Source organism: Paralichthys olivaceus, chromosome 7, assembly GCF_024713975.1.
Source record: "Paralichthys olivaceus isolate ysfri-2021 chromosome 7, ASM2471397v2, whole genome shotgun sequence".
Taxonomy (NCBI): Eukaryota; Metazoa; Chordata; class Actinopteri; order Pleuronectiformes; family Paralichthyidae; genus Paralichthys; species Paralichthys olivaceus.
The window spans coordinates 10,175,671-10,202,779 of NC_091099.1; the positions used below are offsets into that span (position 1 = coordinate 10,175,671).

At 40.8% G+C, this 27,109-nt stretch overlaps 3 protein-coding genes across 5 annotated transcripts; 2 read left to right on the forward strand and 1 right to left on the reverse strand.

Annotated features, from left to right (window-relative positions):
• The first annotated feature begins 584 nt into the window (after positions 1-584).
• LOC109624505 (kelch domain-containing protein 10-like) lies at positions 585-7,529 on the forward strand. The gene is made up of 10 exons (XM_020079225.2): positions 585-837; positions 2,061-2,153; positions 2,342-2,563; positions 3,884-4,038; positions 4,143-4,291; positions 4,379-4,463; positions 4,553-4,619; positions 4,703-4,750; positions 4,842-4,981; positions 5,327-7,529. The coding sequence occupies exons 1-10, from the start codon at positions 753-755 to the stop codon at positions 5,534-5,536; spliced, it is 1,254 nt and encodes a 417-aa protein (XP_019934784.1). The 5' UTR covers positions 585-752; the 3' UTR covers positions 5,537-7,529.
• Positions 7,518-18,357, reverse strand: LOC109624504 (uncharacterized). Of its 3 annotated transcripts, none has more exons than XM_020079224.2 (20): positions 18,190-18,357; positions 15,071-15,226; positions 14,874-14,962; positions 14,652-14,760; positions 13,444-13,560; positions 13,293-13,354; positions 12,835-12,987; positions 12,537-12,728; positions 12,341-12,440; positions 12,111-12,252; positions 11,792-11,975; positions 11,489-11,588; positions 10,437-10,570; positions 10,294-10,325; positions 9,472-9,584; positions 9,224-9,369; positions 9,050-9,144; positions 8,893-8,971; positions 8,686-8,794; positions 7,518-8,192 (listed from the first exon to the last, which is right to left on the reverse strand). In XM_020079224.2, the coding sequence occupies exons 1-20, from the start codon at positions 18,266-18,268 to the stop codon at positions 8,119-8,121; spliced, it is 2,265 nt and encodes a 754-aa protein (XP_019934783.2). In that variant the 5' UTR covers positions 18,269-18,357; the 3' UTR covers positions 7,518-8,118. The 3 variants fall into 3 exon arrangements, with proteins under 3 accessions (XP_019934783.2, XP_019934782.2, XP_069383819.1); XM_020079223.2 differs by having other exon boundaries at positions 14,646-14,760; positions 18,190-18,356; XM_069527718.1 differs by having other exon boundaries at positions 14,646-14,760; positions 14,874-14,979; positions 18,190-18,234.
• Positions 18,358-19,226: 869 nt separating this feature from the next.
• On the forward strand, positions 19,227-26,769 carry LOC109624046 (uncharacterized). Its single transcript, XM_069527716.1, has 8 exons — positions 19,227-24,825; positions 25,053-25,237; positions 25,350-25,447; positions 25,527-25,687; positions 25,766-25,958; positions 26,136-26,283; positions 26,366-26,441; positions 26,522-26,769. The coding sequence occupies exons 1-8, from the start codon at positions 23,073-23,075 to the stop codon at positions 26,623-26,625; spliced, it is 2,718 nt and encodes a 905-aa protein (XP_069383817.1). The 5' UTR covers positions 19,227-23,072; the 3' UTR covers positions 26,626-26,769.
• Positions 26,770-27,109: the final 340 nt, after the last annotated feature.

Consider the following 27,109-nt stretch of genomic DNA (forward strand, 5'->3'; position numbering starts at 1 on the left):
TAACACAATTACAATATTTACAACACTGATCAACAAAGACCTGAGAGTGCAGGGGCAAATGTATGCAGAGCACATTTTGAATGCAAACATTTTCTTTTATTGTATTCATTATTATCATTATAATTTATTTTATCACATTGTCTGTGTACTCACTTGTGACCCTAGCAACAGCACAAGCCTGTACTTGTTTTATTGGTTCTCTACTGAACATTATAATTAACTGGTATATATTCATTTTACTGTTTGCACAGTATCTTTATACCTACAACTGTTTTACATTCAGCTCAAAAACACTTAGTTCAGTTAATTTTTGGCAAAAATACACACAAAATATGTGTATAAGTTAACTCTATCTTTAATTGCCTTGGGTTGTTTTTACAATGAGCCTTTTACATTCTGTGTGAAGCACTTTGCACGACCTTGTTGTGGGAGTGTACTTTACTAATAGTAATAATCTTGTCTTGCATTACTGGTGAACTTTTGCTGGATGCAATTAAAACCATTTCAAAACTATAAACAACAACACGTGACTCTTTAAAGCGACGCAAAGGCCCTCTCCTCCTGTGATTGGTCAGTGGAGACCAGCTGTCTGTGACGTAGCAGCAGGTGTGGGCGGAAGCTGAGTGTTTTCTTCTTCTTCTCTTTGCTCTGGTCGTCGGAGCCTGAGATCGAATGTGGCGGTGCACGGTTCGTGATCAGCCGTGACCCTCCTCTGTCTCCCTCCTCTGTGTTTGTGTGGAGCTGCTGTAAAGATGTCGTCGGCCCAACACAGCGGGACCTGCAGTCAGCTCAATAAGTTTGAGAAGCTGTCGTGGAGGCCCTCCACCCGAGACTCTGGTCAGTAAACAGCAGCTCCGCTCCGCTGCCTCCTCACGCGCAGTCACAGCAGAGTAAACCGTGGCTCTGTTTGTATCGCTGACACCAGGAGGCTCCTCACGCTGCGAGTTAGCCAAGCTAGCTGCTTAGCATCCACCGCCACAACACACAGGCCAGAGCTCCAGCTGCTACGGAAGCTAGCAGAGAGGAGAAAGTCCTCCAGGAGGCACCTACACAGCCTTTGTTAGTGTTGCTGTCTTTAAATGGAGATGGACACGTGAGAGAACAAGTAGTGATGAGGGGGCTCAGCTTCCAGGAGGAGGAGGAGACGCAGCAGAGCACACATGGTGTTAGCTTTACTGAGGAGGAAACAGTGATTGTTCATCTGCAAAACTCAAACTCCATATGTTTGATGAGACCTCTGCACCACCAGATGTTCGCTATGATTAAAAATCACACATGTTGCCTATTTACACTTGTTCCCTGTAACATTGAGTTAAAGATTCTGCTCGCCATCAAATGGTCTCAGTCCAAACTACATCAAGGAATCAGCCTCATTGTGCCTGGAGCTCTGCTGGTTGTTCCTAGATTCTAGAGCAGTGTGTCTGGATGATGAGGTCTTTGCTGTTAAAGCCAACAAACAGTGGTCAGTGTATCTGTATCAGACAGGCAACACGTTAAGTGTCTTTTAGAACATATAAATAAAGTTTGTTTTATCATTATCATTAACAATATGCTTTATGCAATATGCTTAACGACTATGTACTCTGACAAGATTGTTCTCAATGTTATCCCCCAGTTTTGGTGATAAACCTTTAAACCAGTTCTAAAAGAAAAGGTCAAATCTTACAGTTCTTAGTAGTTGGGAGGATTATGAGTGTAACCTGAAATTCACAGCCATTATTTACAAAATGACTGCATTTGTAAATTATTCAACAGCAGAGCACGACACAAATACAGAAATTAAAAACAAAAAATACAAGACTGAAAGGAAAGTGAGATAGGAAAAAAACTACTACATAGAGTGATATGAATGCTTACAGTTCAACCAGACCTGCTTAACATCCAAGTTGTCATGTATACAAAGTCTTGGCCTTTCACATCTCTCCTCACACTGCAGAATGTGTTGTGTCCTCTCCTCCGTTCAGCGAGCAGGAGAAAAAAACACAGTTCATAAACTTAACATATTTCTGCTTCTATGTCACTCTTCCCTTGTTTTTGATGAATGAATGAATGATTTACAGGCTCTAAGAAGCGGGCTCGATGGCTTCAGGCTCGACGCATCTTCTCCCCTTCCTGCCCCAACCTGCGGATCCCCAACAGGTTTCTGAGAGAAGGTGAAGCTGATTCACCGTTAACTGACTGAGATCCTGCTCCTGTAAAATACAAACTGTAACTGTAATGTTGTAAAACTCATCATGTGCTTTGTCTTTTATTCGTAGTATTTTTTGGTAAAGAAACTACAGTTCTTTTCCATTCACATCAATGACTCAAAAAGTCTGTCTTCACCTTATTCCTCCTGCAGGTCACTGTATACCTCCCGCCCGCAGTGGTCACCGCTGTGTTGCAGACAGCACAAACCTGTACGTGTTCGGAGGCTACAACCCAGACTTTGATGAGGCCGGTGGGTCAGAGAATGAAGACTACCCTCTTTTCAGGGAGCTTTGGCGGTTTCATTTTGCCACAGCCACGTGGCAACAAGTCCGCACAGAGGGCTACATGCCCACAGAGCTGGCCTCTATGTCAGGTAAGGACAGATGGGTTGTCCTTCATTTCATTAGAATTGCTCCCACAGAGCAGCTGTGTGAATCAATGAATTATAATGAAATAACATAGTCAGATTGCTTATTTGAAAAAGTTAAACCAGCCACTGGTCTTATTTAAGCTAATTTTAAACATTTTCCTCAAATTTTCCAGAGGGTCTGGATGTGAGAAAGCAAATGTCTGAGTCAGTTGTTCTGGAAAGTTTCCAGAACAAGATATGAAAGCTTTTGGTGATAAGGGCTGAGGCCAAAGTCAATGTGTTGTGAACAAAAACATGTGATTTCTGCAGTGGAATTTAGATGTAAACGTCCTTACCTGAATGTTCGAGACATTTTCCTGTTGCTTGGAACGCGTCTGACCCAGACAATATCCTGCTGCATTCTTTATACCCAAAAGACAAACTGTAAAATGTCCAGGCACAGTTTACCGCACACTTATGTCTGAAAGCGGCTTTAGAGGAACCCCTTGGTGCGTTTGGACACTACGATGATCTATACTCGATTGTGTCGCAAATGAGTCATTGTGCACACAGGTGACAAAGCTACAGGTGGATGTGCACCATGAAATGCAGCATTGTGCCGGCAAAGGCCATTTACAAGTCTGCAAACAAAAACACTTGATGTAACACAGCTGTAAAACCTTCTAAGAAAAAAATGGCTTTGTAATTGTGAGGTAGAAAATGCATGTCTGTCAGACCTCGAGGGAACGGATGCTAAGTGAGTAATGTTGAATGTAAACAGAAACTTTTTTTTCAACAAAACTCCTCAGGACACTCGGTCGTCTGTGTAAACTGACTCTGCAAACAATCCGTGCAGTTACTGAAGCAACTGAAGGAACCAGATTAGATTACAGTTTCAGTTCATTATGAAACTGTAGCCGGTCTGAGGACTTCAGCTGAAGAGGAGTTTCTCTCAATGAGGCCCGGGATGCATCTGTGTTCACAATGCAGAAAGCATGTGCTGCAGACCACCTCCGCCCCCTCACTCACACAGACACACACTCTCATCCACTACGGACCGATCTGTATCATAAATTACGATCTGTGGTCTTAATGGAACACACTTGTTTGATACAGACACCAGTAAAAATGAATCATCATCAATTTCATTTGTTTTCTGTGAAAATGAAATTCCATTTCCACTAAAATCATCACTCATTTTGCACTTTTACTCAAACATAACTGCAGTATCATCATTGCATATCATTCAACCTCAATCGGTATGTAGACCTGAGCCAGCTTCACCAGGAATACTCAACCGGATATTAAACTGAGGCTGATTGTGTTGCTGTGTGTCACTTTCAGCTGTTTTACATGGCAACAACCTGCTTGTGTTTGGTGGCACTGGGATTCCATTTGGTGAAAACAATGGCAACGACGTCCATGTTTGCAACGTTCAGTACAGGCGATGGAACCTGCTCAGCTGCAGAGGGAAGAAGCCCAACAAGATCTATGGGCAGGTAACAGTGTCTCTGTAAAGCTGTTGAGTGTAAAGCTACAGTTTAAATGTGTATGTTGCAGATTATTCCACCCAAAAATATCTGATGTATTTTCCACACTCCAGGCGATGGCCATCATAAATGGCTACCTCTATGTGTTTGGAGGGACAACGGGCTACCTTTACAGCACCGACCTTCACAGGCTGGACCTGACCACCAGGGAGTGGACCCACCTCAAACCCAACAACACGCCTTCGGATCTGCCTGAGGAGAGGTCAGTTAGCAGAGGTCATGTTTGTCCCGTTGTCTGTTCCCACCAAGGTAATGAACACGTTCAGAAAGCTAAGGCTTTGTTTTACAGGTACAGACACGAGCTTGCTAATGACGGACAAAGAATATACATTTTAGGAGGTGGAACGTCCTGGACGTCTTATCCCCTGGACAAGGTGAGAGGAACCAGCACTGACATCATTTTTGATAAACACAGAGCTTTAGTTGTTCATTTTATTTATGTAAAACTGTTTGTCCTCATCAGATTCATGCATACAACCTGGAGACAAATTACTGGGAGGAAATCGTCACCAAACCTCATGAAAAACTAGGTTTGTTATCGATGTGAACTTGTTTTTTGGAGGATTCGAAAACTTCACAATGAATTCACTTTGATTTGTCATTTTCACGACAGGTTATCCTGCTGCCCGGCGTTGTCACAGCTGTGTGCAGGTCAAAGAGGGTAAGGAGTTATCCACACAGCATCATCATGAACACAATTTAAACACTAAAATATTGTGTTTTAACCATGTCTCACTCTGTTTTTACCACAGATGTGTTTATATGTGGGGGTTATAATGGAGAGCTGATCCTGGCAGACCTGTGGAAGATCAACCTGCAGACTTTTCAGTGGACCAAGCTGCCCGCTGTAATGCCTGAACCAGCCTACTTCCACTGTGCTGCAGTCACTCCGGTGGGTAAAATCTCTATGGCACAGATCACATGAAATAATTGAAGCTGGTATTGGGAATCACATGCAGAGCAGGTACCCCATGAATCTAACGAAAGAAGAAAAGAATACATGACAACTTCTCAGAGCCCAGGGTGACATCTTCAAATGTTTGAATAACTGAAAATATTAATTTCACAATGATTTTAAAACAGAATTGCAGCAAATCCTAACCGGGATAAAACGGAAACCAAAGAATATTTTGAGGTTTTTAATTATAATGACCTTAAACGATTAATTGACTGTCAGTTTCTGATTAATGAACTAAATGATGCAGCTCTGATCTCCTGTACTGTCCCTCTCCTTCAGGCTGGCTGTATGTACGTCCACGGTGGTGTCGTCAACATGTTAGGGAACCAGAGGACGGGCTCTTTGTACAAAGTGTGGTTGGTGGTGCCCAGCCTGCTCGAACTGACCTGGGAAAAGCTGTTGAAATCTTTCCCTCACTTGGCCCAGCTGTCCCCCCTTCAGCTGCTCAGCCTCGGACTGACACACACGCTAATCCAGCGGCTCAAGTAGAGCGAGCACAAAGACTGAAGGAAGCGGTATGTCATTGGATCTATGCTGAGGACTTGGACAAAAACAATTCTTGAAACGAAGTCTGATGTCAGAAGGTGATGAAAATACTCTGGATGCCTTTTTTAACTTTAGTCTTATCTGAATGTGTGTTTTTTTATTAAATGCAAAGTGCAATGATTTCTTTTTCTCTGTATGTGAACATGTCCGATTTGAGTTTGCACTCAGAAGCTGCATGTCAGTGTGTAAACCAGAATCACTGTACGATGATGTCCACCTGCTTGTTGCTCAGAGGTATCTTGTGCTATGCTCATAACTTATGTCGAGCATTCTTTAGTTTTTTTTACCACTCAACCCTGTTGCAGACACTTGTGGAGCATGAGCAGGATAATTAATAAATGAATGTTTCTTAGACCACCTCCTGAAAGGCTAAATGAATGTTGCTTTGCTTAGAGGCTGAAAAACTGTGTGCTCGTTTTTCGCCGATGCTGAAGTGTAGACACGTTGCTGCCAATCAGCTGCTGCTGTGTCCACTGTGATGTAGTGAAGTTTTAGAAGTGACTGAAGTTTCAAACAGGAGAAACTTGCAACTAGTTTCCTCAAAGACACAAACATTTCTGCTCAATCAGAAAAGTGTGAGATTCTGAAAAGTGTCACACAGCTGGTGATGCATAACCATGATACCTCTTAAACAGTCTAAATGTTCTAAAGCATCATGTTTTAGCCTCGAAGAATTTCTGATTTCATGCCAATTTCGATTTGAAGATGTTTTCGTCACTGGTCACAATACTAAAGCTTGTGATCAGACAAAAAAACCCAAAGCCTCTTTCACACATCTGTGATGTTGCATCACAGTGAAGCTTCTTGTGCCTCTTGGATTCTTCTGTTTTTGGGAAAACGAAGCTTAGTAAAGTTAGAATGAATTTTACACACTTGTAGCTCCACAGCGATTCTCAAGCCTTTTTGATTTCTTCATTCGGTGCCTTCTGAATTTCCAAAATGTCCCACACACTGTTTTTTTTATATTATTGTAAATTAATTTTTAAAGACTGGTTTCTTTACAATTCTGAATAACCCCCCCATGTGATTTACCTGGTGCTGTCCACATGAGGCTTTTGTTGCTGAACCTCTCTGCTCATAATTAATCAGGAGACACGACTGCAGCTGAAGGTTTATCATCTATTCAACTGCGCAAAGACATTTGATCTATTTATTTTTATCACTGCTGTTTTAACTTTTTTTTTTTTTTTACAAAACTTTAAACTGCAGCAGTTCATGTAGCTACATTTTCTATTTTCACCCGATTGTCATTTTAGTTCCCACTTCAAAACTTAACTCCACTAAAAGTTGTTTTATACTGTAACATTGACTCTATTGTTGTTTGTTTGACTTTTGGTCTGGTTTCTCTAGACGATGTTCTGCTTTAGTGTTGTGATACAAACTAAGAGGAATATGGAGATTTCCTTTTTTTTTAAACTAGGAACAATGTCAGAGTGGTATGTGAAGAGTATGTCGGTTATACTCAGGATGTAAAACACTGTGATCAGACTCTCACTCTGTTGTTTAAATGTCAGCAGGCTCTGTCTTTTCTGTGAAATCAGATGTCGTCAGACTCCGGATTTTTCTCACAAACAGATGGTTAGCTGTGACTGTAAATGTTGTATACTTTAGAAATACTCAGTCACCCATGTTCACTTTCAAAATCCCACTTTTTTTCCTGAGCTCTGGCCTTATTTATATCTGCCTCACTGCACGTTGACACCTGGTAGATGTCCCACGTTGCTTAAAGAGTGATGTGTTTGTACTTGCATCATTTTTGATGTTAATGTAAGTTAAATGATCTTATGCATGTCAGTATGGTGTGCATGTCACTTCACGTAAACTCCCTGGGAAAAAAAGGTCTCCTCGCAGGCAGTAAAGGCTGTAATGTACATTATGTTTTGTAATTCCTGTCTGTACTAACAATAAAGACACAGGCAGCCAGTTTTTCATAATATTACGTTGTCAGATGTTGTTATTGTTTTACACTGTGCACAGTCAGCCATGACACACTGTATTATTCACTTATCACTTTGAACTCATTGCCACTTTGGCAGAGATGTGGCTGGTTGAACGTCCTGCAATTTCAACCATATTAATATTAATGGGTAAAAATATATCGCTTATTCATTAACTCTTAAAATACATATTCCATATTTACACTTTGGAGTTAAAAAGTATACAAAGTTAACAACAGTAACTTAAATTTAACTTAAAATACCATTAGTGCATATTCTTTACATCATGATATCCATTTGCGTTTAAAAAAAAAAAAAAGCCCTTTACCACAGTTCACTAAGAGGTCTGTTTACAAACCTTTACAGTAGTACGAGTTACATGTTTGAGCAGTAACAAAAGAAACTTCCTCACATCAAAATGTTCAGTATTATCATCTAACTCAGAGTAAACCTTAAAAAACTAAATACGTATTAAAAGTCCCAAATATTCAGTAAATATATATCAACATGGAGTGGTGCTGAATTTGTACTTTCAGTTTCTTTCAGGCTTTAAAAGTCCAACTTTGGGTGAAAATCAATGATCCACGCTCAGCATTCAGCTGGATACGGAGCAAAGTAATACAGAGCCAGAAGAATAAGGTAGACAACCACCAGAGCTGCACCTGAGAAAAACAAGACGGCAAATAAAGTGAAAAGTGAGATCCTATTGTTCTTCTAGTAATTCTATTAAATCACCAAATTAGATAAACAATCCTAAAGTATTTAGATTGGTTTCCTGTTTTTTTTTTTCTTCCAGCCATCTTATGGAAATCAACCGGCAAGGATTAAAAAGATTTTTTTTAATGGCTCGTCAATCACTGGGACTAATTTTAGTCAGCATCGATGGAACACATACCTCTGCCAACTCCTGAATACAATCAAGCTGCACCAAATTTCATCCACTCATAGATATCAGTTTCCTAAATGTGCCTGTATTTTCATCTTGAGCCAAGAATTATTGTCTGTAAGGAAAGTGCTGTATCTCACAATGTTAAAGAAAGTGATAAAACATTTCTATCTCTTGCTTATCCCATGTCCTGTCCTTGGGTAACTGTGATTGGTTACTAACGGATCTTCAAAACATCAGAGGCATGAAAAGCAACCTCAGAGACTCACCCTGAAAATAATCAGATTTTCCGTCCATGAAGATGTAGTTGACGACGATCACACTGAACATGCTGGCCCACAGGTGCAGGTCACTGAATAACAGCACAAAGCCCACGTCCTATGAGAAGCAGAGATCAGGTTTTATCATTGAAAACTATAAAAGATTGCAAATGTGATATTTATATGAATAAATCAATGAAGAGAAGAGTGTCTTACATAGAAAGCGTTAAAAAAGACCAGTATTGGAATCTGTAGCATGCAAACCTGCACAGCAATGCAGCTTCCCACCTCCAAACTGAAAAAAAAGGATTTATAAACAGGTAAGGCTGTGTAGAAGCTGTGTGGATACATGTTTCAATTACACATGATTTACCTGAGACTGATGTTGTTTTGGAGAGCAAACTGGATCCCGTTAACAATCTCAGGGATCTCTGGAACCATAGCGAGAACTGTCACCCCGATGAAATACTTGAGAAAGAAAGGAAGACAGGAAATGTCAGTACAAAGAGAGTAAACAACCACATATCCGAGCAGGATACGTTCCCACCTGAGAGATGTTGGGCTGGTTTAAAATCGGCTGGATGTGCTCGGTAGCAAGATCAGCACAGGCAGACGTTAGCACGGTGGCCATGATGAGGATGATCAGAGACCTCCAGCGAGACCAGTGGACCACTGCTCCATGGTGGCCGGTCACTGTACAGACACAGAGATACGATGGTGGAGATGAATAAAACCCTCACTGTTCACTGAACTGTTGTGCAGTTATGTTGAACTCAACATGAGAACGGTTCGTACTCTGTCCTTCTCCCACGTGGATGTTGTAAATGTGGGAGTGAGTCTTCAGCGTGAAGATCAGACCGATGATGTAGGCGACAGGCAGGAGGGTCGACACAGTGAACACCAGCGGTCTGCAGACAAATACACAATTAATGAGAGGGAGGAAATATACAGGGGGTTTTACAGCTCAGTAAATTCTTTAAAACCCATAGGACCATCATTTAACAGGTTTTAGCTCATTTACTTTTTTTCTTACTTTTGAGAGAACAAATTTTTTTGCCAATTGATAACGCAGCTGTGAGCAGGGACTGCTTTGAACACTAGTCATCGGTGCATTCAGGGACAGACTTCAGAGGACGGAAACCAGCAAACGTGGACATTATGGTGAACTTTTGACAAACCCAGGCGTCCGCGCCGGCCTATCAATTGAGGGTCGCGGGGGGGAGCCGAAGCCAATCCCGGCTGACACTGGGCGAGAGGTGGGGTCCATCCTGGACAGACCAAACTGAAAACAGACAAAACCCCGGCCGAACCAGGATTCTAACATGGTGCCACCCACTGTAACACCATGCCGTCCTTGACACATTGATGTTGAAACTTGTTTAAATGCACAAGAGGAGTTTTGTGTGAGTCTCTGTCCACAACATCATGACATGGTGTCATATTTGAAATTAAGAGGCAACATATTTGTTTGAAGTTTAAATAGTAGTGAAGGTGGCAGTGGTTATTTGAAATTCTATGAATTACAACAAATTATTTGTAGTTAATAGGCTAAAATACACAAAACCATTATGGTCCTTTACATGACAATCCAAACATACAAAACGTATAATTTCTTACTCAACGTGGTTGTGGAACAGTGTTCCGTTGTTCTGTTGAATAAGAAAAATAAAAACGCATCATAAACAGAACAGTGCCTGTAAGTCAGTGTGATATGTTGTGTTATGAAGGTTTGGGAGCTCTTCCTGGCTCCTGATGCTCACCAGGTCGTAGTGACAGTTGTGGCAGACAAACGGTCCGCTGCTGTTGCTCGAGGCGTTTTGTCCACTGGAGTTGGTGCAGCCTTCGCACACCAGGTTCCCATAAGCCTTGGAGAACAACGTGGGGGCAAATACACCTGCCATCGACAGTTGGAGGGATGATTCATTGTAAGACACTGTGGTAATTATTTTACCCTGCTGTTGATTATACTGTTAGAGGACAGAAATAGACCTGCTCAGCTGGTTCTGTCACTGCCGTCGTCCTCTGAACACCCTTACCTTATTTTGTGTCAGAATGGATTCATGTTTAAACTCTTGCTGATTGTATGACTTTCTGTTCTTTTTAAAAAAAACGGATTCTTTGGGAAGGAAAATTAACTATCAAATTAATTTGCAAATTCTTGGGAACCGTGCCCTGGATCCAGGGGTCGGTTTGGGTGATTTGTTTTTCTTCTTATTCATTTCTTTTATTACTTGTATGTTTTGTGAATGTGTATTTGTTCAGAAAACATATTTACATATTCTTTATAACCACTAGTGGTACTAGTATCTTATATTCACTGTAGATCAGTGGGACTCAATTATTTCAAAAGGTAAATGTAAACACACAAGAAAAGGAGCAGAAAAATGGAACATCATCTGCCTGTAGGTGGTGCAAGTGTCCAAAAGTTTTGAAGCCTTTTTTTCTTAAAGGCCCAGTGTGTAAGATTTAGGTGAAAGGATCTATTGGCAGAAATTTAATGTACAATAATTCTCATGATGTTTTCACTAGTTCGTTTAATCAAAATTGTAATTTCAACACTAGATATCACAAAATTCTACACACTGAACCTCTGAGGAGGTAAAACCATGTTCACATAAGGAGGAATAGACTGCTGCTGTTTACTTTCCTGGAGATCATGTGAGTGAGTACGAGTGAGTTACGTGAGATGATTGTTGATTGTGAAAATCAGCTGCTCCCTCATAAAATGTTTTAAACAGTGTCTTTTATTATCATCACCTCCTGTGTCTTACTTGAAATGTGAGAGTGAGTAACAGTATATTTGGTTTTGTACCTCCGATAGAGATGAAAAGCAAAGCAGAGCTCACTCCTGTAGAGCGACTGTTGAATCTTTGTTCACTGTGTCTGAGTCCACCGATTATCATGCAGATGCCCTGAGGACAAAGCATACAGAATAAGTGTGATCGTGGGAACATGATTTGTGAGATGTTAACAATGATTTAATCGTTTCTGTATCGAGTCTACAGGTTGAAAATATGCTCATAAGTGAACTGACATGCATCTAGAAAATAATCTAATTCCATGATCTCATTTTATTTTAAAATGTAAACAGTGAGGTGAATGTAGGTGGGCTTACAGGAATAAAGAGGATGCATCCGAGCAGCGTCCCAGTCAGCGCCGCTTTAACGACCTCCTGCAGACACGGGTTGGCTGCCTGGTGACCTCTGATCAGAGCGGTGATGTAGAAGGTCAACTCTGTGATGGAGCCGAAGGTGGCGTTCACCACTGCACCCACAGCAAAGTTACTCTGAGCTGAGATGCTGCAAATGCAAAAATGATCATCAATCCACACTTGTGTGAATTGACTGGTGTGTGTTTCATACACAAGATCAAAACTCAATTTCTTTTATGTGGTCTCTTTGCCGCTGTGTTTGGAGGTGATGGAAACTGCTCACCTGGCGATGCCCATACCGATGTAATACGACAGAGGTATCATGGAGCAAAGCGCTATGGCGAACTTGACATCAGAGCTGGCGTAATCATTTTGTCTGTCGATGTATCCAATTACTATAGCAACAATTACTAGAGGGAGGAGGTCTGAGACGGGGTCAAAGATGATAACAGCTCCTCATGTGACGCACACTGTCTAATACACACACAAACACACACACATGTGTAAGGATACTGACAGCGAACACATTGATCCCATCGACAGTGTACTTGTAGTAGTACCAGTTTGTAGCATGGTAGCAGCACAGAAGTGCTCTGGTCTCGTAGCATTGATGCTGCAGGTCAGGTAGAAGAAAATAAAGAAACTGGTGCATGATGAGTCTCTACAGATTTATGTGCTTTGGCTGATGTGTTCCAATTCTCTCTCTTACCTGTCTTTGTGAGGTAGAGGAAACAGAAACATCCTCAGGAGGCAGAAGAAGAATGACGGCCAGAGTCCGTGCATTCATCTTTGACACAGGGATGGTGAAGATCAGGATCCAGGAGAAGAGGCAGGCCAGGGAGTGGACGACCACAAGAGGAGGGTATCCCAGCAGCAGCCACACGTAGGTGGAGAAACGCCGCTACACAACAAGAGGGCAAGCAGAGCGATGAAAGGATACACTTGATTTCCATGTGGCAGAATGTGTACAATGGTTTTCATTCATTTCTTTAAGGGTGTACATTTACCCAGAGGGGAGTGCGATGGGGTCGTCTCGGGATCTCTGGGACTGGCTCCTCTGTGGTTGAGGGTAGCAGAACAGGTGAGTTATCCTCCACCCCGTCTGTGTTGCACTCACAGTCTGGTGCTTGCTCACAACATCTCCTCAGTGTATTTCCAATCTGGAGAAACACAACCACAGGACAGTTTGATTTATGACTCGCAGATAGAGGCAATAACTATTGAACTTAATATGCTGTGGTTTGTTCAACTGTTCAAAGTGTTGTCACAAATGTGTTGCAATAACAAGTTGCTGTGAATGGCAACTGTTGCAGACTTGTGGCGTTAGAGACACAAAAGTTCTGCTTTCATGACCACTATAGTGCCACGATGAGGAAACTGCAGGTTCTACTGTGAATCCATGTAAAGTGTAAGAGAGGCAGGAGGAACGTCCAAAGCAGGAACTGAGCTCAGATCCAAACCGTACCTCGTGAATTGACTTGCCGAACGGCCACATGAAGTAACAGGACAACTTCCAGCAAAGCCTCCCTGAAGACAAAGAGAAATAAAAGAATGAGAGGAATGGTTGATGATCGATAATGAATCCCATCACTATTCTTTATGATTAGCTCACCTACCATATGGTACACCAGTGACAGTGATGAACATCAATATGCTGACCAGGAAATATGCCAGGGAGACCCACCAGCCAAAGAGAAACACATACAGTACATTTCCACATGTGATAAAATGACCTAACACCAGGAAGAAAAAAAACAGATAGAACATGAAAACATTTCCTCTGTGTAAATTGATTTAAGTACACAGGATAATTCATATTTTAGTTTAGCCACATTTTCTCTCAGTAACAATAAAACCACACTTGTAAGGTGAATTGTTGAGATCTGGGAACATAGTGTTGTGGTTTGATGATCAGACAGGTTTTACACACTGCTCTCCTGGAGAGGGATTGCAGGGGGCGTGGGACTCACGAGACTGATCCAGAACTGTACGGCCTGGAGGAAGCATGGGATTGCTGGAGCACGAGGGGACGAGTTAGTGTTCGAGAAACATATTTCTCATTTAAAACAAATTTCAAGGATTGCATTATTTCACTTACAATACATGACATTTCAAAAATCAGGCAAGTCCTGTCTCAAAAGATTGCAGAAAAATGTGTCCATGCCTTTGTTACGTCCAGACTTGATTCTTATCAGGCTCCACGTAAGAATTTACTGAATTTAATATTCTCCTCCTCACCTACAAGGCCTTTAAAAATATGGCACCATCATACCTTAAAGAGCTCCTCGTACCATATCACCCCACTCAGAGATGTCATCCCTAAAATGTCTAAAAGGAGAGTAGGAGCCAGACCTTTCAGCTGTCAAGCTCCTCTTCTGTGGAATCATCTCACAGTTTCATTTCGGGAGGCAGACACTCTACCTTTACGAGCAGACCTAAAACCTTTTTGATAAATATTATAGTCAGAGCTGGTTCAGGTTTGTCTTGGACCGGCTTTTAGTTATGCTGCTATAGGCCTGGATTGTCAGGGAACACATGGAGCATCGGCCATACCACTGAACAGGCTTAACTCTGCAGGACTTTCAAATTCACAAAAAATATATCAGAGGTAAACACCTTAAAGGATTTACCTCCAAATAAAATGACCTGTTTACAACCTGTACGATCATCTCACCACTCTGATCTCAGCAGTTATTTTGGTGAGTCTAATGTTAGCACAACAAACACAAACACAGTGACCACATTTACGAAAAATAATAACATATAATAACGTAAAAAACTAGAGTTATTCATCAACATGAAGGAAAATAACCTGTACCTGAACCTGAATATGGTTTGATGACATTCAGTTCGGAGTAGAGCTCTTTCACAACCTCTGACCTGTCTTCAAACGGACGCTCTGTCACATGGCTCTTCCACTTCCGAAAACCAAACTGACACACACACACACACACACACACACACACACACACACAGACACACAGAATATTAGTTTCCAGTTCTGCTAAACTTAAACCATGTTTATTTGCTGCAAAAAACTTCTTACCCTGTAGTTGTTGACCAGTTTGTTGGCTTCCACTTCGTTCTCCGCTCTGATGGTTCTCTTGCTTTGAATCTCCTCCCAGCTGTCATCACCTGTGTTGTGGTTTGAACTTAAAATGACGATCGACAACATGACAAATAAACGTCTGTAAATCTAGAGAGAGACAAACAAATCTAATCCAGTTGGTGCTCAGTACTCACATGTGTGTGCAGATATGCACTTTGTGGTGCACATTCGGTGTTGTGGACAAATGGAGTGATGTGTGGGGGGAGTGCCTGCTGAAATAAGAGGTTGACCTTGGTCGTGGATCTGTTCATGATTGTAACCTGCCGGGAGATCATGATCCCACGAAGGATCTGCAGCACCAAGCAAGAAACTGATTAGCATCCATTCATCATACTACCTTTACCTTTAAAGGTTGTGGAGAGAGCTGGAGTCAATACCAACTGACAGTGGACGAGAGCCGGGAACACCCAGCGTTATCACAGGGCCAACATTCAGAGACAAGCAACCGTTCACACTCACATTTCACACCTACAGTCAATTTGGAGTCTGTACTGTCGGAGGAAGCCGAGAACCCAGAAAGCCCACACAGACATGGGAAGAACATGTGAACTCCACACAGAAACACTGTCGAACATGGATCCAAACCGGAAACCTTCTTGCAGTGAGGTGAACACAATAAACACATGAATATAGAATTATTAATCCTCGATTAAAAAATACAGACAGTGCTTTACTTTGGGTACTGAATCTTGTGTGTTCTATGGGTAATACAGATCATTAGTTTGTTTTATTTTTTCCATAGACACTCTTCCACATTCATTATTTGTGGAAAACATAAATGGAATAGCTCAATATACTTATTCTGTGCATTAATGCTAATGTCAACAGTTGTGTTTATATGATTAGAGTTTTATTTGCAGAGCTTATGCCGCATTACAAACATTTATAGGGACGATTAAAATAATTAGATTGAAGTCACAACCTGCTTTTCCTTCTCTCAAACGAGTCTTTGTGTGGACAACAATGTCCTCGTGCTCTGACTTGTCACAGCCCCATCATCAGGTACACAAGGTTTTAACATGAATCTTTTACAGTGAGGAGTCAGAGGGGCTGAGTCAAATGACTCAAACTCTCAACACGCACTGCACAACCCAGAGTCCCTCCTCCTGTCAGTGGTGACACAGCTCGTACAAAGGTTCAGATGTCTTGGAGTCACACTGATATTTAACTCAAATCACACACACTGGTTTAAAAAAAAAAACACACATGCTGCTCACTGTGGAACATCACCTCATTCTACTCTTCACATTACTGTAATTGGGAAAAGTATTCAAATCAAATCAGATCAAATATACTTTATTGTTATTTATCATGGGGACATTTGTCTGGGCCCGAAGTGCTACAGCAGCTGCAGAATAGTACATTATACAACAAACAAACAAAAACAGCCTGTGCACAAGGACATATCGTGTAACACCCAGAATAATAATGCAGAATGAGAGTGAGTTGAATATTGCACCTGCCGTAAAACGCTTAAAATTATAAAACACTATAAGGATATAACTCATAAAAGATGAAAGACAAAAACTGGCATTAAAACCTAAAAAAGTGTAAAATGTGCCAGACAAAGCTCAAAGGTTATTGAGATACATGGCCGAGGCCAGATGTTTCTTTATGAACGAGAGCTTGAGGCGGTTGGTCTAACACTTACTGGCTCTGTAACATCTGCCTGAAGGTAACCAGCCAAATTCTGAGAACAGTATGTGTGACGGCTCATTAAGGATCCTGTGTGTTGTGCCCTGAATGCATCCCCCCACTGACAATATGTACAGTATATACGTATTTCCACACACACATACATCACATATCACTGTGCATGTATCTACATGTGTCTTCCTTCAGTTACACTGTACTCATGTGTTAAAGTCTTGAGTCCGGCACAGTTCACTATATCAACTAACTTCCCTTCAGCGCATTTTCATATTTAAACAGATTACTGCCTTTGACAGTCTGACAATAGCTGCATCTGTTCTGCAGAGAAACCAATGGCATGACTGTAATTAAATAAAAGGGTAAAGAATTTTCTCGGGTCATTCATTCATTCATTACCAGGATTTGATCTTTCTGAGATGCAGCCTTGACAAATGCTAGCAAACCACTGGCATCATGAGACAAGCGACCACCAGAATCGTGGCTTCTCGTTCCTGTTTCAGTGAAGAGCAGTTTGTACGGTTTTAGGTAGAGTTTTGTTTCCTCTTTTTGTTTCCATGTTTATTTCCTGAAATACACTTGAGTATAAAAGATGGCACGGAGGGAGAGAGGTAGTGATTGAGTTAGTGGTTTTGCACAGATAGAGGATCAGAGTGCAAGCAGCATTATCTTGATTAACTACTCAGCTTCATCCTTCTGTGCAGAGGAGGAAGACATAACAAATATAAAACCTTACAACAGACAGGCTAATTAACAACATAGTTTCTCACAGTTGAGCTGAATTGCAGTCCTTGTCTATGATTGTATGATGAACATGTGGGTGAATTTAAGTATTTGGCCACTGACCTACATTTGGCAGTTTTTTAAACTTCAAAACCATAAATGTTGCAGACACATAGTGAAGGAGAAAGGCCATTTATTACATTAAACAATCAGTTAAACCGTGAAAATACTCAGTGCACTTTGCAATGTTTCTATTGACCTGCTGCAAATGATGCCAGCACCACGGAGATAGAAAACCAGAAGGTGGATGATTACTTGCATGCTTTTACTTTAAATTTACCCAGTATGTTTGATTTTTTGGAACCTTTTGGCTAAAATATGACTTTGACAATTGTGTTTAAATTGCAAAATCAACAGCAGACCCTCCCTCTGTTTCTCACGACCCCCCAGAGGGTCCCAGCCCTCTGCTTGGAAGTCACAGGTCTAGATGACTATTTTCTGTCCTAATAATAATAATAAAAATAATAATAGTCCCCAGAGCTCTGTGAGTTGGAGAGCTAATGGAAGCATGTCTCTGGTTTGTCCCTGACACACAATCATACGTGTACACACACACACACACACACACACACACACACACACACACACACACACACACACACACACACACACACACACACGTAATGAACACAACGTGACAGCTGACTGAATAACACCGTCCTGACTCGCTCCATCCCCGTAATGACATCACGTGGAACGACAGCTGCTGACACATAAACATGGAGACCGTGTTCACGCAGCTGTTAAAGACGCGGTCGTGTCGCCGCAGATAAAGTTTTTCTTTAAAGATAACATTTGGTTTGTTCCTGCAGCCTCTCACCTGGTGTGAGGTCCGCCGGCCTCCTCCTCCTGCTGCTGCTGCTGCTGCTGCTGGGGTCCGGGCTGTGAGGCAGAGACATGTCTCCCTCCGCTCTGACTCCTATATTGAACCACTTCAGTGATCCTCTCCTCAGTGAAACGTACGTACGCGTTAAATCACGGAGGAGTCTGTCGCGTGGGCTTCTGGGAAATGTAGGCCACACCGGTTGAGCTCCTTAAAGGGATAGTTCACCCAAATAATGAAAATTCACTCGTTATCCACACAACTATTCTGTGTTTCAGGGGTGTAATGATCATTTTCATTTTGGGTGAACTATCCCTTAAAAGGCACATGGTTACTATGGTGAAAGAAGCAGGAGCATTTCAATGGACTTTGGGGGCCCCAGGAAGTGGAGCAACTTGGGGGTCCCTCATCAAATCAATTGAATTCTATTTGTATAGAGCGATGGCAGAGAGCGTCGTCAAATCAGTGCATATGAAGAAAGCACATGCAAAAAAAAAATTAAGAAAACAACTCCAGCAATTTGACGATGCACGCACAACATGCAAATGCAGAAGGGAGCTGCAAATAGCAAAAAAACGACAACAGAAATGTTTCCAGAGGACCCGACACAGTGATGAACCTGGCTGCAGTTCAACGCTTTGTGAAGTTCCATCACCTCTGACGAGTAGCAGACTTCAATAACTTCACACAGCATTGAACGACAGTCAGGTTCCTCATGTTTTTGTTATGACAATCTAGAAAAGAACAGTTTAACACAAATAAATGAATGAAAAGATATTTCAAGAAATAAATTAAGAAAACCAATATAGAGCAATATTTCTATTTTTATTTATTAACTTCCTTAAATGCAGTATTTTTACTTGTGTGTTAGTGCTGACGCCATTAATGCAATGCATGATGTCTGTTTGGAGACAAATACAGTACCTCCACAACATGGCCAAACACAAGTATTACATGGACTTTTTTTATCTTCTCTTTTTCTCTCTCTCTTTTCGCTGTTTATTTTGTGAGTAAACAGAGCTATTGTTCAGCTATGTGTTTTCGTCCGAAAGAAACTTAATCAAAATGCACATTCACATAAGTGTCTAAAAAACAACTCTAATTTTATCAATTAGGTATTTTGTTGAGTACATTCTCAGATCAATACTTTCACATGTGTGTAAGTAGATTTTTGATCTATTATATTCATCTACATTTTGGCAGGATACATATTTGTGTTTTATGCAATGTTTCAATTAGTATCAACTTATAATACATAATCTTCCCTTTTACAAATACATTTTTAATTCTTATGAAATAGAATTCAGCCTTGCTGTGTCCAGACTCTCAGCATTTTGCTGCCATAGCCTCATGCTGTCTGGTGTGATTTGTATCTTATGCTGGCAAATGTTAGGATAGTTCAGTGTTGAATATGAGTACTGATGTGTTTTGATTACTAAGTCAGTCTGCTCACCTTGACTCTTCAGTAGTTATCAAGGCATTAATTTCACTGCTATCACAAAAGTAAATCAAGAATAAATAAAAATAAACTTTCCACTTGCTTTCAGTCAGTTTGCTTGGTGACTTTAACAATTGTGATGGGAAATTCAATGTAATGCTGTAAATGCTATAGCTGTTTAATATCCCCTTCACAAAGGTAAACTGCTATTTTTCTCCTGCTGCAATCACAGCAGCTGAACTAAAGAACAATTTGGTTCAGCGTGGCAAAACTTCTCAGTCCCAGATTGTCTTGTGACTTCTTGTCTTTCTGTCTCAGTGTTGACTTTTACCGATTTTGGTCTGAGACAAAAAACATGCTGCCCATAGATGCACCGTATGAATGTATGTGTGAATGGGTGAATGGCAAAAAAACTATACTGTAAAGAGCTTTGAGCAGTCATCAAGACTAGAGAAAAGCTGACGTGCTGACTTACTGCGGTGAGCGTATGGGGTGTCACTTCTGGTGTTAGTTGGTGTTTGTGTATCGATTTCTTCTCTTTGTCTCTCCCAATCCTGCTACTGTCTGACTCACTGAAGCTGATCTGGAATCACATTCACAGTTGTACTGCTCTTTACACACACCTCTCCCTCTCTTAGCGACTTGTTCACTGTGATCTACACACCACTCGTGTCTGGTGTTAGCTCAGCAACTTAACTTTAGCAGTTAACGAGGTCTAACCGAAACCTTGTTGCAAGATGGTGAATATGTAGGTTTAAATGAAGCGACGCCCCCCACCCATACTAATAAAATGATAATAAATTCATCTAGTTATCATATACCGTCCGCCTGCCCCTTTCTCTGAATTTCTGTCTGAATTCTCTGAATTTCTATCTGAGCTAGTTCTTAGGACAGATAAAATCATTATAGTAGGTGATTTCAACATTCATGCAGATGTTGCCAATGACAGCCTTAGTTCAGCTTTCAAATCAATAATAGACTTGATTGCTTTCCCTCAACATGTGAATAAACTCACTCACTGTTTAAATCACACTCTTGATCTTGTCCTGACATATGGCATAGACATTGAAAATGTAATAATATTTCCCCCAAACCCTCTTCTGTCTGACCATTTTTTAATTACATTTGAATTTAGAATTATTGACCACACTGATTTCGGACAGAAATTCTATTACAGTCGATGATTATGTAATAAAACTGTGAACAAATTTAAAGAACTGCTTCCTTCTACACTTACCTCACAGCCATGTGTCAGTACAATACAGGAAAGTTATCAAAACTTTACTCCCACACTTGTTGATAACTTTGTTGAGATTACAGCAGTCTCATTAAAAACAACTCTTGACGCTGTCGCTGAAAGAAGAAAGTAAATCAGAGGAGATTAGCTCCATGGTATAATTCTCAAACACATGTTTTAAAACAGATATCACTGAAGCTAGAGAGGAAGTGGCGTTCCACCAATCAATATGACTTTCACCTAGCCTGGAAGGATAGCTTGATATGTTACAAGAGATCCCTCAGACATGCCAGAACCTCTTATTATTCATTATTAATAGAAGAAAATAAGAACAACCCCAGGTTCCTCTTCAGCACTGTAGCCAGGCTGACAGACAGTCACACCTCTACTGACCCATCTATCCCTCTAACTCTGAGAAACAATGATTTCATGAACTTTTTCACTAATAAAATTATAACCATCAGGGAAAAGATTCATCACCTCATCCCCATGAGTAGCACAGATATATTGTCTTGTCCCAAAACCATAGACCCACCTGTAGCACCAGATTTTTATTTGAACCATTTTTATTCTATCGATCTTCCTGAACTGACCTTATTAGTTTTCTGGTTCTGCTAGAGCTTTCTCCCTGTCCATGAGGGAGTTTTTCCTCTCCACGGTCACCAAAGTGCTTGCTCATTGTAGGAACTGTTGGGTTTCTCTATATTAAATAAGATTTTAAGGTCTTGACCTTCTATGTAAAGTGCCTTGAGATAATGTATTATATGATTTGGCGCTATACAAATAAAATTGAATTGAATTGAATTGAAAAGCATTATATAAATACAGATCATTTCCCATTTATTAAGTGTTACCTAAACTAAGTCCTGTACATTAAACACTAGCCAAATAAACATAGTGACATATAAAGCTTGAGGCCACAAAGACCTTCGAAAAGTTCAAATGTTGGACTTGCAAATAAATACTTTAATGTCAAATTGTCAGTGACCTGATCTGTGAGGACACACGTTTCAGCCTGTGTGTAGCAATCTGTTTACCCCACGTTGCAAATATTTTGCAGATAATAGCTAAACTAAAAATGTACCCAAACAACTAGTTTGAATGCCATGAGTTATTCAAAACAACTGAAAAAATTATTCTTGCTAATTTGGGATGTGAGATAATAATATATTATAATATGATAATAACCAATGTCTATCAATATCTGAGATTACATCCAATTTATGCCATCACAACTATTATTTAAATCAGCATTTTAGAGACAGGTGTGTCATGACTTACATTTATGCATCACCCCTTAGTTTGAATTTTATTGTCTTGCATCAAAAAATATTTGTAATTCTACCTTCTGTAAGGTGCACTAAAGTTGGCTTATTGATATTAAGATAATGTCAAAGGTAGTAGTGTTTGGTTTTCAGAAAAAGCTTGTAAAAGGTGATTACTATGCATTCTGCCACTGTTATCTAACTACATTAGACTCAGTTCACCCTGAATAACAAACATGTTTGGAGCCCATTGCAGTCACCTTGTTAACCCACTGATGTCATGGCATTGGTGGTGGTACTACTTGCTACTGTTTCAATAAGTTCAGAGGATTTTAAATAAACAATAATTCCCATTTAAATATGATAATTCTGGGATCTTTATACAGGTTTTAGGTTTTCTGGCATCTGACGACTCTGATAGCTAGGGTGTGAGTAAATATTAGAGCCCACAGAGCTGGGAATTTGAAAGAGGGCATATGAGTGAAACTAAGTAGGGAAAATTATTATTTGGATCATGTAAAATATTAAGTAAATATAAAAAAAACACTATAACAACTTATTACTGTAAAATTCTGAGTTGATATAACAGATTGAAAAAATTGTCATCTGTTATCTTAACAGCTAAAATTACCATGCAATACTGTACAGAGTCATGTTTAGCAGCATGTTTGTCTTGCAGTGGATTTAAAGTTCTTAGTTATTTAAGGGCAACAGGTTTCGATTAGAATGTGAGTGAAGAGCATATAATGGCGTTTTTACAGTTTTGAAAAAAATATAAAGGCCACAATGACCTTTAAAAAGGTTTTTGTGACCCAAATTTGGATTTGTCAATACTTGAAAGATACTGATAGGACATGCTTTATCTCCTTTTTTCAGCCATACAAGCTATCTTGTAAAGTTGCCCAACGGCCTTTCAAACATTACATAATGCACCCCCCAAATGCATTTAGGAAGAAAGAGAGGAAGACTTGATTGGTGGTACTTTGGTCTTGGAGGTGGGGTTTTAAACTCAAATCTTATCACTTATAAATGTGGCAGCACACATAAGTGGTGCACTTGGGGAGTATCCACATTGAACTGCAGTGAAACCATGGCAAAGCGTTGGAGTGCCAACTCTTTGGTGGTACAAGTACTGCTAATCTGCTTAGTTGGGACAAATGTAGAGGTTCTGGGCCAGCAGGCAAAGGGTGCTCTATCTTCACAGCCAACCTCAACTAATTACGCACCAAATGTCCAACCAGGTGGATGGCCAAGCTTTCCTCAATCGAATCCACAGACAAATGTCCAACCGGGTGTCAAGCCAAGCTATCCTCAACAGAATCCACAGACAAATGTCCAACCGGGTGTCAAGCCAAGCTATCCTCAACAGAATCTGAACACAAATTTCCAACCGGGTGTCAAGCCAAGCTATCCTCAACAGAATCCACAGACAAATGTCCAACCGGGTGTCAAGCCAAGCTATCCTCAACAGAATCTGAACACAAATTTCCAACCGGGTGTCCAGCCAAGCTATCCTCAACAGAATCTGAACACAAATGTCCAACCGGGTGTCAAGCCAAGCTATCCTCAACAGAATCTGAACACAAATTTCCAACCGGGTGTCCAACCAAGCTATCCTCAACAGAATCCACAGACAAATGTCCAACCGGGTGTCAAGCCAAGCTATCCTCAACAGAATCCACAGACAAATGTCCAACCGGGTGTCAAGCCAAGCTATCCTCAACAGAATCTGAACACAAATTTCCAACCGGGTGTCCAACCAAGCTATCCTCAACAGAATCTGAACACAAATGTCCAACCAGGTGTCAAGCCAAGCTATCCTCAACAGAATCTGAACACAAATGTCCAACCGGGTGTCAAGCCAAGCTATCCTCAACAGAATCAACAGAGAAATGTCCAACCAGTTTCACAGCCAAGCTATCCTCAACAGAATCTGAACACAAATGTCCAACCAGGTGTCAAGCCAAGCTATCCTCAACAGAATCTGAACACAAATGTCCAACCGGGTGTCAAGCCAAGCTATCCTCAACAGAATCAACAGAGAAATGTCCAACCAGTTTCACAGCCAAGCTATCCTCAACAGAATCCACAGACAAATGTCCAACCGGGTGTCAAGCCAAGCTATCCTCAACAGAATCTGAACACAAATGTCCAACCGGGTGTCAAGCCAAGCTATCCTCAACAGAATCAACAGAGAAATGTCCAACCAGTTTCACAGCCAAGCTATCCTCAACAGAATCCACAGACAAATGTCCAACCGGGTGTCAAGCCAAGCTATCCTCAACAGAATCTGAACACAAATGTCCAACCGGGTGTCAAGCCAAGCTATCCTCAACAGAATCTGAACACAAATGTCCAACCGGGTGTCAAGCCAAGCTATCCTCAACAGAATCAACAGAGAAATGTCCAACCGGGTAGATGGCCAAGCTTTTCCTCAACAGCGTCAACCAGCAAACAGTTTTCTTCAGTATTCCATGATCAATCTCCCCAGGAACCAAATGTCCCACGACCACAGAAATATCAACAACCACAGCAACCACAGCGCCCTACGGTGCCAGAGACATCTTTCGAGGAGAGTTGCGAAGTGGAACAAAATGTGAGAGTCCCATGTGGTGGTCCTGATATCTCTGCTGCTGGATGTGAAGCAATAAACTGTTGCTTTGATGGCCGACAGTGCTACTTCGGAAAGGCAGGTGAGTTTATGAGAACGTTGTTGTACTCTTTATTGAGAAGAAAATTATGGTTTACTTGTATTGATTGATTAGTGTACTTCTAATAGCAGTGGGGATGTAAAAATGTACAGCATAATTATGTTCAAAGAACAATCTGGTAAAAAGATGTGCTACATTATTCAGTTTTTTACACGCAGTCAATTTTATCTAATTACTTAACTCATCAATGCCTGTTTTTATGCAACCAGTGACTGTCCAGTGCACAAAGGATGCCCAGTTCATTGTTGTAGTGGCCAGAGATGCCACTCTGCCCAACATTGACCTCAACAAAATTTCTCTGATGGGGAATGGGCAAAGTTGTACAAGTGTTGGCTCTAATTCAGCATTTTCCATCTACCAATTCCCTGTCACTGCGTGTGGCTCTGTTGTTATGGTAAGACATTGAATTTCCATATCTATTCCCTACATATTTCCAACAAAAAAAACAAAACACCTTTAAATAAGGCCAGTGCATATTTTCACTTTACTTGTTTTACCTTTTGCAGGAGGAGCCTGGTGTTATAGTCTATGAGAACAGGATGACATCCTCATTAGAGGTAGAAGCTGCGCTGCTTGGAATCATTACCAGGGACAGCTCCTTTGAGTAGGTGATCATCTTTGAGTAATTCAGTGTTAAAATTAAGTGTCTAAAAAGCAACTTCATCCCATATTTTTCTTGTCAGATTGCTCTTCCAGTGTAGGTACACCGGCACTTCTGTTGAAACTCTGGTTATAGAAGTATTACCATTACAAGATCCTCCTCTACCAGTGGCTGCTCTGGGACCTATTAGAGTAGAACTGAGGTTGGCTAATGGAGAATGCTTATCAAAGGGCTGTAATGAATGTAAGTGCGGGATAGCCTGGTCTTTGTAGATCATTTCATTACATTGGCTCATGCTAACCACTAACTCTGCTCTCATAGTTGATGCAGCCTATAGCTCTTTCTATACGGAGGCAGACTACCCTGTGACCAAAGTACTGCGGGACCCAGTATTCGTGGAGGTTCAACTCATTGAAAAGACAGATCCAAACCTTGTCCTGACTCTTGGCCACTGTTGGACAACTACAAGCCCCAATCCTCACACTCTGCCTCAGTGGGACATTCTGATAGATGGGTAAATAAAGCATCAATTTACACTGTGATTTTATGATGACATGTTGGATATTTGTGAGAGTTTACACTCCTTTCAGGTCTGGTCACATGAAACAGTGAACAGGGAAATTGATGCTAACCTCACACTTCTTTGTTAAGCTGCGTTACATCGTCATTAACCTTACTGCTCTCCATCCAGTTGTCCTTACAGGGATGATCGCTACATGTCCTCACTGATTCCAGTTGGTCCCTCCTCTGGTCTGGCCTTCCCAAGTCACTACAGGCGTTTCATTTTCAAAATGTTTACCTTTGTGGACAGCAGCTCACTATTGCCCCTGCAGGAGCAGGTAATGATTGCACAGGCTGATGAGAAACTTTTGCAAAAACAGATTTTGGTTTTGCGCTGCTAACACTATTATCCTTGTTTAGGTGTACATTCACTGTAGTACAGCTGTATGCACTGCTGGTGGAGGGCGCTCCTGTGAGCCGTCATGCTTCAGGAAAAGTAGGGGATGAATTTATAATGTGCAGTGTTTAGGAGCAATCTGCGCTTGGATCTGATCATGTTTGTATGTCTGTTTACAGAGAGAGAGGCGGAATCAACACACCAGACAAGGAATGAGCCAAAGGTTGTGGTTTCTGTTGGACCTGTGACCATGGTTGATGACCAATCAACGAAGAGTGTCTAGGTCAACAATTAATATTAGATCTGGAGCATTAACATGGTTCAGTTTTGCTAAAAACTAAAAACCCAAGTCTGCCATAGAAAGAATGAAATTAATCGCCAGTCTTGTAGTCAAATTTGTATTAAAAATATTGGCTTTGACACACTATCAATACTTTCTGATTATTTTTGTGCACAACATACTTTTTCTTAATTAATTGTCAAAGATATTCTAACAAATATGATCCCCTGGCAACGTCCGGATTAAAAATGACTCCCCTTAAATAAATATAAATGTTTCTATACATGTTTACTGTAAATAGCAGAGAGTAGCAATTCTATTTTACCTTACTGTCCTGATGTGATCTCAGCATTAATTCATTACAAATGTATAGGTTATAAAACATAAACTTCATGTAATCTGTCCAATATTGTACCTGTGTCCCCTTGGTCAGCACTCACCAGATATTGACAGAACTTATTGCGTTAACAAAATCCAAACATTTAAG